The sequence below is a fragment of the Aptenodytes patagonicus genome, chromosome 4, assembly GCF_965638725.1.
Source record: "Aptenodytes patagonicus chromosome 4, bAptPat1.pri.cur, whole genome shotgun sequence".
Lineage (NCBI taxonomy): Eukaryota > Metazoa > Chordata > Aves > Sphenisciformes > Spheniscidae > Aptenodytes > Aptenodytes patagonicus.
Window position 1 is genome coordinate 36,169,664 of NC_134952.1, and position 16,207 is coordinate 36,185,870.

Genomic DNA, 16,207 nt, shown 5'->3' on the forward strand with positions numbered 1-16,207 from the left:
ACAAATGTACTCATTTAGAACCAAGGCTTCTCAGAGATTGTAAATCATTAAAGCAGACTATACTAATGTGCATTTTTTGTATGCTGTACTACCCAATCTCAGTATTTTGGACCTGTCTAGTCCCTTGATTTACAAGTTCCCTGCCTGGATTCTGGAAATATGTCACTGTCTTTTAATTGCCATTTATCATCTTGTACTATGATAGCTTTTCTTAAATAGACACAGTGCTATGATTTGCTATTATCTTCTCCTTAGTGAGTCACTATATATGAGTATGAAGGCATCTAAAACTAAAACTAGCATTTCCATATCACAAGACTTCAATTCCAATGATACACACAAAAATAGATACATGACTTTTGTGGAAAAATATTCTTCCCCTGTTCATTTAAAAGAAGGAGTTTTCAAAGGCTGTAGGAAGGCATCTTCTCAGGTTTACAGTATCTTTAATTTCTGTATTCTCGTCTTGCAGCTCACAAGTTAATGGCTGTGTATGATCTCTTAATACTCGTTTTCGTTTTAACTGACCTTCACTGGTGTGCTTTTCAGTATTGATAGCTTTCACCTTAGTTGCTTTCTGAATGGATTGCTGAGGCAGAGGTCATCTTATGTTACAGGCATACTTTAATTGGGAAAAAAACAAAACAAAACAAAAAACCCCAAGACCCCACAAACAACCCCTCCCATACACACCCCACACACCCCCTACCACCAAAAAACTTTACTTAACATGAGCCTTTCTTCTACTTTACTTTTGTGTTTTTAATAGAAGTAAGGATTTTTTTCCCAACAGCCACCTACATGTGCACGCCACTCACATTTGCTTTCCCTCTCTCCAAAGGAAATAGATTATCCGTTAACAAATGTCTCACAGCATTAGTGTGTGAAATCTTCAGCTATGAGTCATACAGTCCTTTGTGCCACACTCTGAAGTCTTTAGTTTAAAATGACAGAAGATTTTTAAATATCCGCACTATTGAAAAATCATTTCTCCTGGGGCTCTTCTTTCCTACTTGCTGTCCATTTGTTATAATTTTACTTGCCCGTTTTAAGCCCTTTCTTGTTTCCCTTGGGCATTTCTCCTGCAGCTAAACTGTCTGCCTTCTCTTGTTTCCAGGCAGAAATCTAAGCAAAACAAAACTTTGCCAACTTGAGCTCTCTCTCTCTCCCCCCCGGCCCCGTTATTTATGTTTGTGTAACTAGAGGGCAAGTTTCTAGCCATGCCTGTCTTTTGGAGTTAACAGATGAAGACATGTAGTTCTATGAGACATGTATTAGCTTTTAAAAATGCTACGATTATATGCACGTCCACAGATGATCCTGTGCCTGGAGTTTTTCCTCTTTTGCTTAAATTTGTATGAAAAATCAAAAGCAGCTTCTCTGCATAGATCTTCAAAGTGTACCAACTACCTGTAGTCATTGTAAAATTATTGTAAAATCTTTTGAACAATGCAGGGTATCTTCTACCTTCTGAGCCCTGTGTATCCCCTCTGTCCCTTCACATCTCTCCAATTCTTCTTTGCCCATTTCTTTGGTCTCACTTTCAGTAACCGGGAAAGGGCTCTGGGAAAAAGGTAGATGGGAAACAAGAACTGAGAAATAGAAAGAAAGTGAACCTCAGGGAATGCTCTTTTCTCACTTTTCTACTCTTTTTTTTTTGTCCCCTCTTCATACAATGACAGTGTATGCTTTTGTCAAAAAAGGGTGGAGGACAGGGGATGTGATGTTTAAAAAGGCTTCAAAATTGAATTAGGCTGATTTTGTTAAAGATAGTTACTTTAGTTGTCTGAAGCAAATAGCACTACAGGTGTGTTTTTTTTCCTCTCCATAATCACAAATCATGAAAGACAACGTAATTAATTGTAACTTTCTACATGTATTGTTTTCCTTTTGAAGTACTGTTTGGCATACTGCATTTAGATTGTCTTCAAGACCACTTCCTATAACTGGTGAAGCATGTTGTAAATTTCTGGTGCATGACTCATTTCAAGTTTGTAATGTTTCCATGCTTGAAATAAAAAAGCTTCAAGCACCATCTGCTGTCTGAAATCAGCTACTGTGCATTTCCTCTGTATTTGCTAGAAGTGCTAGTAGCTTCCTGGCATGTCCTGGCATGTCCAGGTATTAAGAGCACTGTAGCCTTTTAATCTTGGAAGAAATGAAAATGTGTTTGTGTGTGCCTGCTTATATAAGCTTTTTAAATTTTTCAATATTAACTTTTATGTCAGGACCTGTGTTATGAAATTTTAATAAAGCATTTTCCTACAGGAACTTTTTTTTTTTAGAAAAATACAAGTCTACTGTATACAGTACAGCTATCTACAGTAGAATTTGAGATGAAGCAAAAATCTAACTCTGTCCTCATCTTCCTTTAGGTGGCAGATAATGGAAAACCACCATTGTCATCTTTGACTTACATTGATATTAGAGTTATTGAGGAAAGCATTTATTCTCCAGCAATTCTGCCTCTAGAAATCTTTATCACAGCCTTTGGGGAAGAATATTCAGGTGGTGTCATTGGAAAAATTCATGCAACTGATCAAGATGTTTATGATACTTTGACATACAGTCTGGACCCCAAAATGGAATCCTTGTTCTCTGTTTCCAGTACTGGTGGCAAACTAATAGCACACAAAAGATTAGACGTAGGACAGTACCTCCTAAATGTCACTGTTACAGATGGAAAATTTACAACTGCAGCTGATATTACTGTACACATCAGACAAATCACGCAAGATTTACTAAATCACAGCATTGCAATACGCTTTGCAAACCTGGCCCCTGAAGAATTCATCGGTGATTACTGGCGTAATTTCCAGAGAGCTTTAAGAAACATCTTGGGCGTGAGGAGAAATGACATCCAGATTGTTAGTTTGCAGCCTTCTGATCCTCCTTCAAATCTTGATGTCCTCCTGAATATCGAGAAGTCTGGTAGCTCTCAGCACCCAATGAGAATTTTGCTCCACAAGATAAACTCTTCTGTGCCTGACCTAGAGGAGATTTTAGGTGTCCGGATAATTGATGTTTTCCATAAGCTTTGTGCAGGCCTAGATTGTCCTTTGAAATTTTGTGAAGAAAAAATAACAGTGGATGAGAACATCATGTCAACCCACAGCACAGCCAGGTTGAGTTTTGTCACTCCCCGTCATCACAGAACAGCAGTTTGTCTTTGTAAAGGTAAGAAAAGCAGTAAGGAAAACAGTATCCTTGAAAACATTGTTCTGGTTTTGAATAGCCGTAATCCACAGGGAAACACTTATATTACAGGACAAGATTAAGAATGTCCTGTAACCCTCACTGCAATATTTGCCTAATTTTATTCAGAGTAAGGAGTAATTCTTTGTCTCATTACCCATTTTAAGAATTTACATAATATAAGCTTTTGGGAAGGGATTTTTTTTTTTATAGTTGCACCTTCATTTTCTGTTTTATGAAAGAAGTTCCTTTTTTTTTTGTTGCCCGTTCTAAATTGCCAGCCATTTTCAGTCTCGTATGCACGAAGGTAAGTTCTTGCAAAGTGCCTGAATACTTCCTGGTTTCTGCTTAGAGGAATAGCCCATGCAGCTTCCAAACTTGGCTGGGAATGACAGGGTGAATTGGGAAATGAATATTCATTAAGATACATATAAGTATACAGACTTATAACAGAAGATTAATTTGTCGTTGGCTTTGAGGGAAACAACATTGCTTTTTAAAATCATGACTTAATCATGCTGGGTGAACTTGCACATCTTAAGTAAATATTTAAAGCCCGTTCCTTTTCTGTCTCAAATACAGACACACTCTTGTCCTGCTCTCCCCAACCCACTCTGTCCATGTTTAATATCTATATGTTGTTTTTTATGGTGTGTGATAGTAATGGTAAACCTTAAACCACAACACCGGTTGCCAAATTTTACCAATTGAATTGTTTGAGTAATCAAGATAACTATGAACATCAGCCGCTATACATGCCATTTGTCTAGTCTGTGTTTGTGCCAGTCGTGTCCCATAACTGTTACTTCACTTCCTTGTCTGATAGTTAGGAATATCATTTGGGTTGCTTTCAGCTACTGTACTTAAGTACGCTATTTTCACATATTTAAATATAGCTATTTTCACAAAATACCCTTACCGCCAACAGAAGAGAAAGAATGTATTTTGTTTTACAGAAGGGAAATGCCCCCTGGTGAACAGTGTGTGTGAAGGAAACCCATGCCCTGAAGGTACTGAATGTTTAGGAGATCCAAAGGAAGGAAAATACACCTGTGTTTGCCAAGACAGCAAAGCTGGACAGTGTCCTGGTAAGAAATTAACTCTAAAAATCTCTGCGTAAAACCATACTACTTTGCAAATATAAATTTGATTCCAGTCCTGTGTTAACACATTTTATGCTTTTCTGTATTCCTAAGCATCAGCTGGCTCTGCTGTGACATTTACTGGGAGCAGCTATGTGAAATACCGTCTCATGGAAAATGAGAACAAAGAGGAAATGAAGCTGACAATGAGACTTAAAACTTACTCTGCTCATGCAGTTGTTATGTATGCTCGAGGAACAGACTACAGTATCTTAGAGGTATATTAAAATCTCCCCCTCTTTTCTTCTTACCATCTTCTTACTATTTTTTGTGCCAAATTAAGAGATTGAATCACAACATCTCTGTAGCATTGTTACAATTGGGAATTGCCTTCAAGGTAGTGTGTGTTATACATCCAGGTGACAAACTTGTACAGAATTTTTTTAATGTGTAAAAGGAATTAGTTTTCTTTAATGTTTTAAAAATAAAACAAAACAAAAAAACCCTGAATTATCTATTTTAAATAACAACTTTAAATTTATTTGCTTATAATACTCATGAAGTCCATACAGAAAAAGTCACTTAAAGCACAAGGTGCAAGGTCTTGAAGTATTGTAATCTTTTGGTGATGATCTGTGACTTCTTTACTAGAGGAAAAAATGTACAAAGTATACGTTTTAATTAAAAGAACCATATAGAATGAATCACAATCACTGTGACTGTTTGGAATACAGATGGTTTTATGAACACCACCATCATCCCGTCTCTCCAGCAAACATAAACTTTTATAGGCATCAATACTTTATACTCTTTAAGTGTGCAGACCATTTGTTGATGTCGTGGCTTTCCCCTATAGATTCACCATGGAAGGCTGCAATATAAATTCGATTGTGGCAGTGGACCTGGGATTGTCTCCGTTCAGAGCATTCAGATTAACGATGGCCAGTGGCATTCAGTATCTCTTGAAGTGGACGGAAATTACGCACGACTTGTTCTGGATAGGGTGCATACTGCATCTGGTACTGCTCCTGGTACGCTTAGGACACTAAACCTAGATAATCATGTGTTTTTTGGTGGTCATATTCGGCAGCAAGGTACAAGACATGGTAGAAGTCCTCAGGTTAGCAATGGTTTCAGAGGCTGTATGGATTCTGTTGTACTTAATGGACAAGAGCTGCCCCTAAACAGTAAGCCACGAAATTATGCACACATGGAAGAATCTGTAGATGTGACTCCTGGATGCTTACTGACTACCACAGAAGGTTGTTCAAGCAGCCCATGTCAGAATGGAGGCATCTGCAATGTGCTGTCAAATGGAGGTAAGCTCTGTGCTGTATTTTTCTGCTGTTAGTTTTCAAAACTGCTTTTCCACTTCCCTGCCGTGAAGGACAAAACAACTTTGTGAATAATTCTTGCTTTCCCAGAGAGTTGTAGAAGGCTGGTTGTTGAACAGGTAGGAAGGCTGTGTCTGCCGTGTTCTAGACTCAGTTCCTTGGGGTATGAAGTAGACAAAGTCCATCAGACAAAGTGGGGATTTAACCTTCAGTGTCAACACCTGAGGTCCGTCCTCTTAGCTGCCTACTTTAGAGTCATCCTTTAAAAATTCTGAAGTCATTGTGACAAGCTTGAGTTTTGTGAGAGAAATGGAAGTTATCCTTCAACTGTATTCAAGAAAAACTTTACTGTTAGACTTCCCTTCATCTTTCAATAAAAATATTTCTCTTTCTTCCCATCCTCTCTCTCTTTGAACAGGTAGGTGGGCAGGGAGGATTTTATCTTAAATCCAGTAAAGCCATGTGTGTCTTTCAAAAAGACTGTATTTGATTTCAGGTTACTACTGCAAGTGTGCACCTTTGTTTATGGGAACTCACTGCGATGTAAGTGTCAACCCGTGTGCTTCCAACCCCTGCCTTTATGGTGGTACTTGCATCCCGGTCAGTGATGATTTTATCTGCCAGTGCCGAGGACAATACACAGGCCAAAGGTATGTTTTGTATGGCTTATTGTACCAATGAACCCCTTAGAGAATAGGCTATAAATGTAACACTTTTTCTGTTTTCTTTTTTATCTGTTTCCTACTTAAAGCTCAGACTTTGAAATCCACTGTAGTTAGTTGAAGTTAATGCCAACCCCCATGTTACAGCCCTGAATCCCACACTATACTCACTTGCAGTAAGGTAATGATTCATTCATGCTCCCCCCCCCCCCCCTTTTTTTTTTGGCCTTTGCAGGTGCCAGCTGGGTCCATATTGCAAAGACAATCCTTGTAAAAACAGTGGCAAGTGTATTGACAGTTTGGATGGACCTGTTTGTGAGTGTGAAGCAGGCTTTCGTGGAGAAAGGTAGGTAGTGTTCCACATATATTGAATTTTTAACAGTATTACTTAATAGTTAACAGTTCAAACTGGTTGAAATCTGGAATGTTGATAAAATAGCAAATTGCCTGGTAGTGTACAGAACTGTGTATTAAATAGATCTAGAATTGTTGAGAACAAGGAGACGACAACAAAGACTACTGATGTAAACTAACCATCATTGCTCTGCTCTGTTTCTGGTAGGTGCCTGACTGATGTCGATGAATGCGTAGAAAACCCGTGTCTTAATGGTGCCCTTTGTGAGAATACTTACGGTTCATATCACTGCAATTGTAGCCGTGGATTTGGAGGAAAACACTGCACAGACATTGTTCTTAACAAATACGTTTCGACATCTTGGAACATTAGCTTCGCCGAAGTGATTGGGATTATTGTTTTCATTGCAGGAATATTCTTGTTAGTTGTCATTTTTGTTGTTTGCCGCAAAGTGATTAGTAGAAAGAAGAAGCACCAGCCAGAACCTGAAGACAAGCAACTGGGAGCTACAACGGCTTTCTTGCAAAGACCTTATTTTGATGCAAAATTGAATAAGAACATCTATTCTGACATCCCACCACAGGTTCCTGTTCGTCCCATTTCATACACTCCAAGCATTCCAAGCGACTCCAGGAACAATCTTGACAGGAATTCTTTTGAGGGGTCTGCTATCCCCGAGCACCCAGAGTTTAGTACTTTTAACCCAGATTCTGTACATGGTCACCGGAAAGCTGTAGCTGTTTGCAGTGTAGCACCAAATTTGCCACCTCCACCTCCCTCCAACTCTCCTTCAGACAGCGATTCAATACAGAAACCCAGCTGGGATTTTGACTATGACAGTAAGAAATGTTCTTATTTTATTACTTTTCTGTTAAAGGTGTGTGCTGGTACAATTTTAATATGAGTGCAAAGTCTGCCCATGCCTGTTAGGGTACAAAAGGCATTATGACTTCACTGGGTTTTGAGTCTGATCAGGCTTCATGCTCTATTAAGTTTTGTAAAAATGTGTAGATCTCGGCCTTAAATTTTATTGACTGTTTAATCTAGAATCCATTAATCGTCTCGCTTGAAACTTTTTCTTTCAGCTAAAGTAGTAGATCTTGACCCCTGCCTTTCAAAAAAGCCTCTGGATGAAAAGAACTCCCATCCTTATAGTGCTAGAGAAAGCATGTCTGAGGTCCAGTCTCTCAGCTCCTTCCAGTCTGAATCATGTGATGACAATGGTACGTAAAATACAATCATTCTGTACTGCTGCTTACATTCATTTCTTCTGTCTTTGCATCTATATCTCTTAGTGTCAATAGGACTTACATATATCGAATATATATTAAATAATAGCTTATTTAATATATATCTGTATTTACTTATGTTAATACCCAGATATGTTAATTTTTAAAAAGTATTTTGCCTATCTTACACCTCGTGTTAATTACTTTACCTTAAAATTATATATAAACATTCTGCTGTTAGAGTATTAACAGTGAAAATGCAGCAGAAGGTGTTCAGAGCCTTGTGTTTAAAAGGTGTTAAAAGCGTGTTCAAACTGAGAAACTCTTCTAGGTAATCATTAGTTATCACCTCATACGAGAATATGGTGAATTTAAAAAACGGCCTCTGCACAAATATAACTTTCGCTTTGACGTTCAGCTCTCAGTAAAAAACTTTCTGGTGTTACAGTTTCATTTGTTTCCTTCTCTTTTTCTTGCTGCGACCTCAGCTCCCATATGGATCAGATCAGTTCTGAGTGAGAGCAGAGTTTAAGGGACTGCTTGTAAGTTTGATTACTTTAGTAATGAAGGAAGCTGCACAAAAAGGAATTTTGTTATAGTAGAACAGTATATTTGGCTTTCACCATGATTAAAATGAATTCATAAAATTTCATACAATGAAAACAGCCAATATAAAAATATAAATATTTTGATCACAACTCCAGTCCATCAAAATATAATCAGTATGCATATTTGTGGGGTTTATTACTATTAATTGGAAGTCTTTTACTTTTCCATTGTGGTGACAGATGCTTTTACAGTTGATATGAATGCATCTATGTATTCAGAAATATTTCAGACTGATTGGACAAAGCCACAGTTGTCCCGTAACTTAATTCACTAAGTTAAGGTGTTTTGATTCTTTATTCCAATTTCTGCTTTTGTCTGTGTGCAGTAAAAAGAATTTGAAATTTCTTTAGCTTAGGAATAAAGAACATTCTGCTTCTCAACGAAGTAGAGTGATTTGTTCTTAACATCTGTGTTAATGATTGGTGAAAGTAAAATGGTATGCTTACAGTACTCATCATTTTATCAGTAGACCTGATACCAACTTTCAACTTTTTTCCTGTGGTATTAAGTGTTGTGCGGTACATGCTGTTCTCCCCTCCTCTCCATCCCATATATTTCATACATTCTTACTCACATTTCTTGTCATGTATTGATTACTCATTGATACATCATTTTAAGAGAAATAGGTGTAGCATCATAGATATTGTTCCTTCCTTCCTTTTTGGTAGATTCTGAATTTATTAGTTTGAAATTTAATTCGTGAACCATGCAAATAAATTGCATGTGCTTACCTCATCCTACCCTATAAAAGTAAATCCTTCTCCCTTCCAAAAGTATCTTGGGAAAGGGAAGACATAAAAAATAAATTCATTTTAGTTGTTTTTAAATAAGAATGTCACAGCCTGAATTTGGTATTCCTACTGTGATAACCACTGTTCACACACACCTTGAGTACATCAGCCACAGAAGTTTTCAGTAGATATTTTTCATATTCTAGCATTTTAGTTCATTTCAGTGAAAATTTCTTCCCCTGGTCTTCCATTGGGGGGGGGGGAAATGTAGTTTGCAGTCTAACAGGGGAAGCCTAATGCAATACTCCTTAATCCACCCAACACAAGCCTTTAGAAGAGCCTAGTTTATTGCTATCTAGAGGAAGTATTATGCAAATGGTATGTTTAGGAAACATTTCAGAAATTCTAACACAACTAAAGCAGCTTTGTGCTTGTGCAGAATTTGCTTCAGGAGGAGTTACAAGTACTTTTCCATGTTTATCAAGAATAAAATTCAGGTTTAGAGAGTATTTTATGTATTAATGCAACTGCTTTCTAGATAGAGAGTAAAGGTATATGTATACCAATAATCTTGCTCTATAAAATAGTAATGAACTGCAATTTTACAGTGTTTTTTTGTATATCTGTATGCTGTTTAAAATGATACTAACTATAGGTTTGTTTTAATTTGCTCCTTTTATACCTTTTACAAGCTTCCGTAGTGACTGTAATACACCTTGTCAATGCTGTTGTTGACTCGGTGGAAAAAGAAGGTATATATATGTTTTCATATTTTTTTACTGCTTTGGCAGAATAATGCACGTTTGTCTTCTAGTAATGTAGCCCTAGCAGATGGGAGTTATAAAATATTATTTACTTGGACTTTCTGATAAGTTTTAGCAAAGAATATATTTATATTGTATATCTGTTCATATTTTCATGTGTATGCTGTAGCTACGCTGTGGACAGGTTTCAAAGTGTGATTTCTTGGAGGGGGGAAAGAATTGGCGTAAAAAGATCTTGGTGCTTACTCTCTTCTGAAAATATTCACACTGAAGCTCCCAGCAGAATTGAGACAGCATCAAAGGCAATTACATACACTACTGTAGATGAAAAAGCAGCAGCCCCCACTTCCTTTTCTTCTCCCACCCACATCTGTTGGCACCTTGTCCAGCTGAGCAGAATGGGAGTAATCTGGTATCAGTACACACTTCCCTGGTCTTCAGATCAATCTGTCTCTTTAGCAGAAAAAGATGATTTCTAGTATGCAGTTGAGGTATGCAGGCATACGCATCCCTATCAGTTTAAGTAGTTACTTACTACCCAGCCGTACACCAGTAACTAAAAGGTATGTTTGGGTGTATATATGTACACACACATATATTTGTGTGTGTGTGTAGTATGTATTTGGAAGTTAGAAAGAGGCGAAGTAGACGTTTTCAATGGAATTTTATTTCTTTTCTGCTAATGTTTAAGAACTGACCACTCTGGAAAACACAAACTCTTTGCAAAATCATAGTAGTAATAAAGGTGGCGGTGAGTCTATACAAATGCTACCTATTGTTTTAATTGAGTTAAAAATCCTTAAAGTTCCAGTAATATGCAAGTAATTCACGTCATGACCATGAGTCTGCAGAGGTTACTTCTGAAATAACATCCACAGTGTATGTTTCCTATTTCTTAATACAGACTAGGAAACCCTACTTTTTTATTAAGTCCTACTTAAAACAAAGCCATTTTAAGAACATAAAATTAATTATAGTAGCTAAAGATTCTCTCTGGTTTGTTATTTGAAGTACATCCTGTCTAATGTATGCAGACACAAAAAAAGTAGACAAATGCAAAGACTTCTAATTACATGAGAGTATTTCATTACTGTGTACCTGTAGACCATAGTCCTCAGTGATAAAAAATTGTAATGCGCAGTACATATGAAAGGGAGAATTATAAGACTAGAAGAGGTAAAATCTCTCAGGGGAAATATTTAATAACTTAAATTTTCTCTGAGATTTTAATTGGTAGAAAATAAAAATGATGGATGTAGTTCTCAAGTCAAAGTTCTAAAGTATTGCTTGATGGTTTAGTATCACTGTAAGATAAATACAAATATTTTATGCATTGCAGAATATTCACAGAGAGATCAAAGATGTCCTGCTTAGCTACTTCTTAACACTTGGAAGTTTCTACTCTTAATAAGCATTCCTTCTTTCAAAGCATCTTAGGTAAATGAGTTCTGCTTTTGAGCACCCTCAGGAGAGTGCCAGTTCAAGCAGCAGAGATCCTTGCTCAAGCCTTCAGCAAGGTCAAGCTCTGGGACAGATGGTCTTTTCTCTCAGACTCTTTAGTCTCCCCAGGTGGTTCTGTCCAACAGGTATCCTGGAAGTATGAACTGTAGCTAGTCTCATCCTAGGACAGTTGTAGGCCTGAATTCTCTGCACTGCTCCTCAGGGAAGGTCGTAGCTCCGTGCACATGGACAGTGCTGAGTGCAAGAGGAAATCTGCTCCAGTCTAGCAGATTGTCACCTAGAAAGATGGGCACATCAGGTTCTAGTTTGTGTTTCTGTATTTTATGTTAAAGGGTCTTTGCCTCAGAAGCAGAGGACAGGACCAAGAACTCCCCACTGCTTGGTAAAAGCGCTCTAAATCATATAAGGCCTATTGGCTTTAGTTTTGCACCCAGTTTCCCTAGAAAAATGGAGAATGTCGTCTTCTAAGTAGACTAGTGGTGAGAACCTTCTCCTGGAGATGAGGCCAAAGATGTTTTAGGAGTCTCAGATCATGGATAGTAACAGACTGATACCCCCTTTAGTGTGGACAAGTATTTTTCTTGTCTGGGCTAGGCAAGCTTAAAAAAAAAAGGAAACATCCCCCAAGAGTCAACCTCTGTCCCTCCAGTCTTCCAAGAATAGATAAAAGTATCGATTCTTAGGAGAAGATTCTGGTATTAGGATAGGCATCGCCCATCCTTACAGACCTGAATAGGGAATATAGATTCCTGAAGAGAGAAAGATTTAAAATTTGTCAGATAACACAGGACAGTTCTCTGCTGAGCATGAGTTGTTGGGATTGCTGTACAAAGGGAGGCAGGTCTCCCAGTGCACAGCGTATGGAAGCTAGATACTAAAGGGAGAGGTCCCATCTTTGCATGAGATACTTGAAAGTCTAAGTCCTAATAGGTGCAGCCCTGTATCGAAAACCACGGGGATACAAGGAAAGAAAAAAATCAGACCAAGTCTTGTTACCCTTTTTAGCAGAAGTCCTAAACCTACTGATAGATTTCTACAGACTGCAGATTTTGCCACTACACAGCCGTGTCCTGGCTGGGCTACATCAACTCAGTAGCTATTCAACAGTTCAAGTCTAACAAAGAAGGAGCCCAGGAGAGAAAGAAAAAAAAAAAATGCCAATTTTACTACTGCTAAGTAAACTGGCGTATTTTGCCTACTAATAATGGACAAAAGCAGCATGAACATCATAGTGACAGTCATTGTTTGTCTTTACGTCGGTTCTACTATTTGATTCCTAACTACAGATGTTTTCTCCTTTTTCTTCTCATTCTGCCACCTAAAAAGAATCTTTTGCTGTTCCTGACCTCAGCAATTCAAGAGGTGACTTCTGCATGCAGTTCATTGATGTTCACCAAAATATTTCTGTTCATACTTGATTTTAACACAGACTTACTATCAGTTGCTTGCTGTGCATTTGTCTGCAGTGATTACTAGATTTGCACCTTATTACAATTCTGAATTATTTTCCTTTTTGGTGGTTAGACGAGAAAAACAATTATTTTTTAATGAGGTTAGGCTTACATCTAGTTTCCAGCAGACCAATACAAACTTATTCAAGGGGAGTTTGCAAGAGAGGATCAAGTTCGGTCATTTATGCATGATTAAGCTTGATTTTCCTGTGTGTTCTTGTATTTGAATCTGGAATGTCTTTACTAATAGTCAGAGATTTTTATCAGAGGTGCGGCAGTTACTGTAGAGCTAACAGCATTTTGTGAAATTAACTTTACAATTCAGTTAAGGGGTAAAGTCGCTTTAAAAGGTCTGGATACTTTACCAATTAGAAAATACTTCTTTTATGCAAGAAAAGCATGGTTTATATATGCTAAATATATTCGTAAGAAAAACAGGCAGCTGTAATCACCCTAACTTTAATTACTTAACAGTTGATTAAGAATTTAGCTGCACCAGGGAGGCTGTTGGTTCTTTGCTATCCAGTGAACAATTCTATACCATTATGTATTGTGACAGCACATTCCATAGGTGACCTACAGCTCTTCCCATTAGGTGAGATGTCTGAGAAAATGTAAAAGTTCAAGTGTGAATGACGCAATATCTAATGCATGGCATAACTGTAAAGCTGTGTTGTGTTGAATGTCTTTTGTGGAACCGGGGCAAACTGCTCTCTAATTAACTAGTGTCCTAATCACGGTGATTGCATTGTCTTAATACGTATGTTGACTTCTCAGTTCAGATTGACTTGAAGACAAGATACTAACATTACCTTTTTTTTTAAAAATCAACTTTTCAGGTTATCACTGGGATACATCAGACTGGATGCCAAGCGTTCAGTTGCCAGGTATCCAAGAGTATCCAAATTACGAAGTGGTTGAGGAGTCAGCTCCCCTCTACACGGATCCAAACGCCATCGATACAGACTATTACCCTGGCGGTTATGACATAGAGAGTGATTTTCCACCTCCACCTGATGACTTCCCTGCACCTGATGAGCTTCCACCGTTACCACCAGAATACAGTGACCAGTTGGAGTCAATACAGCCACCCAGAGACATGCCAGCCGTAGGTAGCTTGGGTTCTTCTACAAGAAGCAGGCAGAGATTTAACCTGAATCAGTACCTTCCCCATCACTATCCTGCAGACATGTCAGAACCTCAGACCGCAACCAGTGGCGTCAACGGCAGTTACAGAGAACCTTATGCTCCTTACACGTTAGGGTACAATAGAGACTTTGAAGCACCCGCTGTAGACAACATGTCCATGTCTGTGTATGCTTCCACAGCTTCGTGCTCCGATGTGTCAGCGTGCTGTGAAATGGAGTCTGAAGTCATGATGAGTGACTATGAGAGTGGCGATGATGGTCATTTTGAAGATGTGAAAATTCCTCCACTTGATTCCCAGCAACATACAGAAGTCTGACACACTCAACAAAAGTGCCTGGACTCTAACAAACTTTGTCAAATCTAGAGCAACTTCCAAGAGCTTTTTTATTTTTTTCTTTTTCCCAGCCACAGTGAATGCTTTTGTTTCAGTGAGCTAAACTGGCGTGGCGGCATTGGATCATGCAGCTCCATTTCACTAAATTAGCCTATTTCCATTTCCTGACCTACTGTAATTGGACAGTTCCAAGATTTCCATTGGCTGTGCCATTTCTGAACATCCTTTTTGTACTTACATTGTCTATGTTAAAAAAAAATCACATACCACTTCTCCATGTTAGCATGATGCATATATTTATATAGTTCTAATGCAATTAATTTTCTCCTACTTTTTGTAAATTTTATGTACAGTTTTGATTTTAATAGTTTTAACTAGATTTTGTAGATATTTTGTGAATTTGTTTTCCACTGAAACTAGTGGTGTTAGTGTGCCATTAAAAGCTAGCACCCTGACTTCTTATAATCAGGGCGTCACTGTATGTATTCCCCCAAAAACTAAGGTTTGACATTTCATTATAAAAAAAATACAGCATATTCACACAATTCCAACTGTACATAGGTTAGGTCTGATAACTTTCTGGGTCAACTACATGGAAATGTCTTAAATGGGTTGCTGTATTTTAGAACTGTAAACATTTTTTCCCTTCTTGGAAAGTGTGTTGGGGACCCTCTACATACCAGTTTAGAACCAAAACCACCACGACACAGTTTTTATAGTGTCTGTATATTTGTGATCCAATGGTCTTGTAAAGGTTTTTACTGAAAATTACCATTAGCCAGTCTTTCTTACTGACAATAAATTATTAATAAAATACTTTAGCTTTGCTCTGTGTATCTCTATTATATAATATACAATTGACAAAGCATTCAGTGCAGCATTTTTAAGTCTGTATATGTTTTGTACTGTATTAAGTTACTTGCTCCAAGCAACACATTTTCTTCTCCTCAGAAATCAAACTGCAGCTATGTTAGAGATGCTCACTAGATGGCAGCGTGTGTCTACTTAATGGTGTTTTAAAAAGTAATCGGGCCAGTATGAATAAAGATTGATGGGTATCAAACTTCAGTAGCCTTCTCGGTAGTTTGCATTTTTCTTTAAACATATAATATCAGCTATGTAAATTACTGAGTATTTTTTCCTGAAGTCCCAAAAATATATACAAAAAAAACCCCAAGCTCTTTAAAACAGTTTCTTCCTTTCTTATTCACCTGAATAGTTATTTTCATGAATAGTTGTCCCTTGATTGTGCACTTGCATGCTGAGTTTGTGATAAATACATGGGGGGGTTTATGCAATTATATTTCAATTGCAGTTTCTTGCATTAAGTTCACACTAGAAGTTCACCTTGAAGAAGTCAAGACAGGATACAGTTTGCCTGTATATTTTCCAGCTGCTTGTCTGACTAGAAAAGAACAAAGCCTCTAACAAAGTTCTCTAGCATAAATTTGTCCTGATGGTAGGCTAAAGAAATAAGATAACTGTCTTCTGCCTCTTGCATGAGGGACGCTTTAAGTTCAGAACAAATTTCCTAGCACATTAGTGAATTTTTAATATAGCCTGGAATCCTCCTTTTTTTTTTTTTCCTACTGTCTCATAAAATTTTGTAGCCTGGAAAGGTATTATACTAGATTCTCTCAGGCATGAGAGCTACACCTAGGCCTTCCACCATCTGGGGGAACAGGGTACTGGATTTTGCGTTTGGAGTGCTACTCATGCACAATACGGAACAACTCCCAGCCTGGCAGCTGTATAATGGAAACGGATGGATTACAGGACAGAGCCAAGAGCCAGGCACAGATATTCCTCAGTGTTAACTTGCCCATATGCAGGTAAAAATCTCATGATGTA

General features: G+C 37.8%; 1 protein-coding gene across 4 annotated transcripts in view; it reads left to right on the forward strand.

Annotated features, from left to right (window-relative positions):
* Window positions 1-15,424, forward strand: part of FAT1 (FAT atypical cadherin 1) — a 112,480-nt gene extending 97,056 nt beyond the window's left edge. For 2 of the 4 annotated variants that reach the window (XM_076336351.1, XM_076336350.1), the window contains exons 19-28: window positions 2,376-3,177; window positions 4,152-4,283; window positions 4,392-4,555; window positions 5,134-5,596; window positions 6,108-6,261; window positions 6,509-6,619; window positions 6,836-7,467; window positions 7,714-7,851; window positions 12,749-12,784; window positions 13,713-15,424. In XM_076336351.1, coding sequence (XP_076192466.1) covers window positions 2,376-3,177; window positions 4,152-4,283; window positions 4,392-4,555; window positions 5,134-5,596; window positions 6,108-6,261; window positions 6,509-6,619; window positions 6,836-7,467; window positions 7,714-7,851; window positions 12,749-12,784; window positions 13,713-14,338 — 3,258 coding nt within the window. In that variant the 3' untranslated portion in view covers window positions 14,339-15,424. Of the gene's footprint in view, window positions 1-2,375; window positions 3,178-4,151; window positions 4,284-4,391; window positions 4,556-5,133; window positions 5,597-6,107; window positions 6,262-6,508; window positions 6,620-6,835; window positions 7,468-7,713; window positions 7,852-8,345; window positions 8,400-9,889; window positions 9,950-12,748; window positions 12,785-13,712 lie in introns of those variants that run through there. The other 2 variants (XM_076336354.1, XM_076336353.1) reach the window with 2 other exon arrangements.
* Window positions 15,425-16,207: the final 783 nt, after the last annotated feature.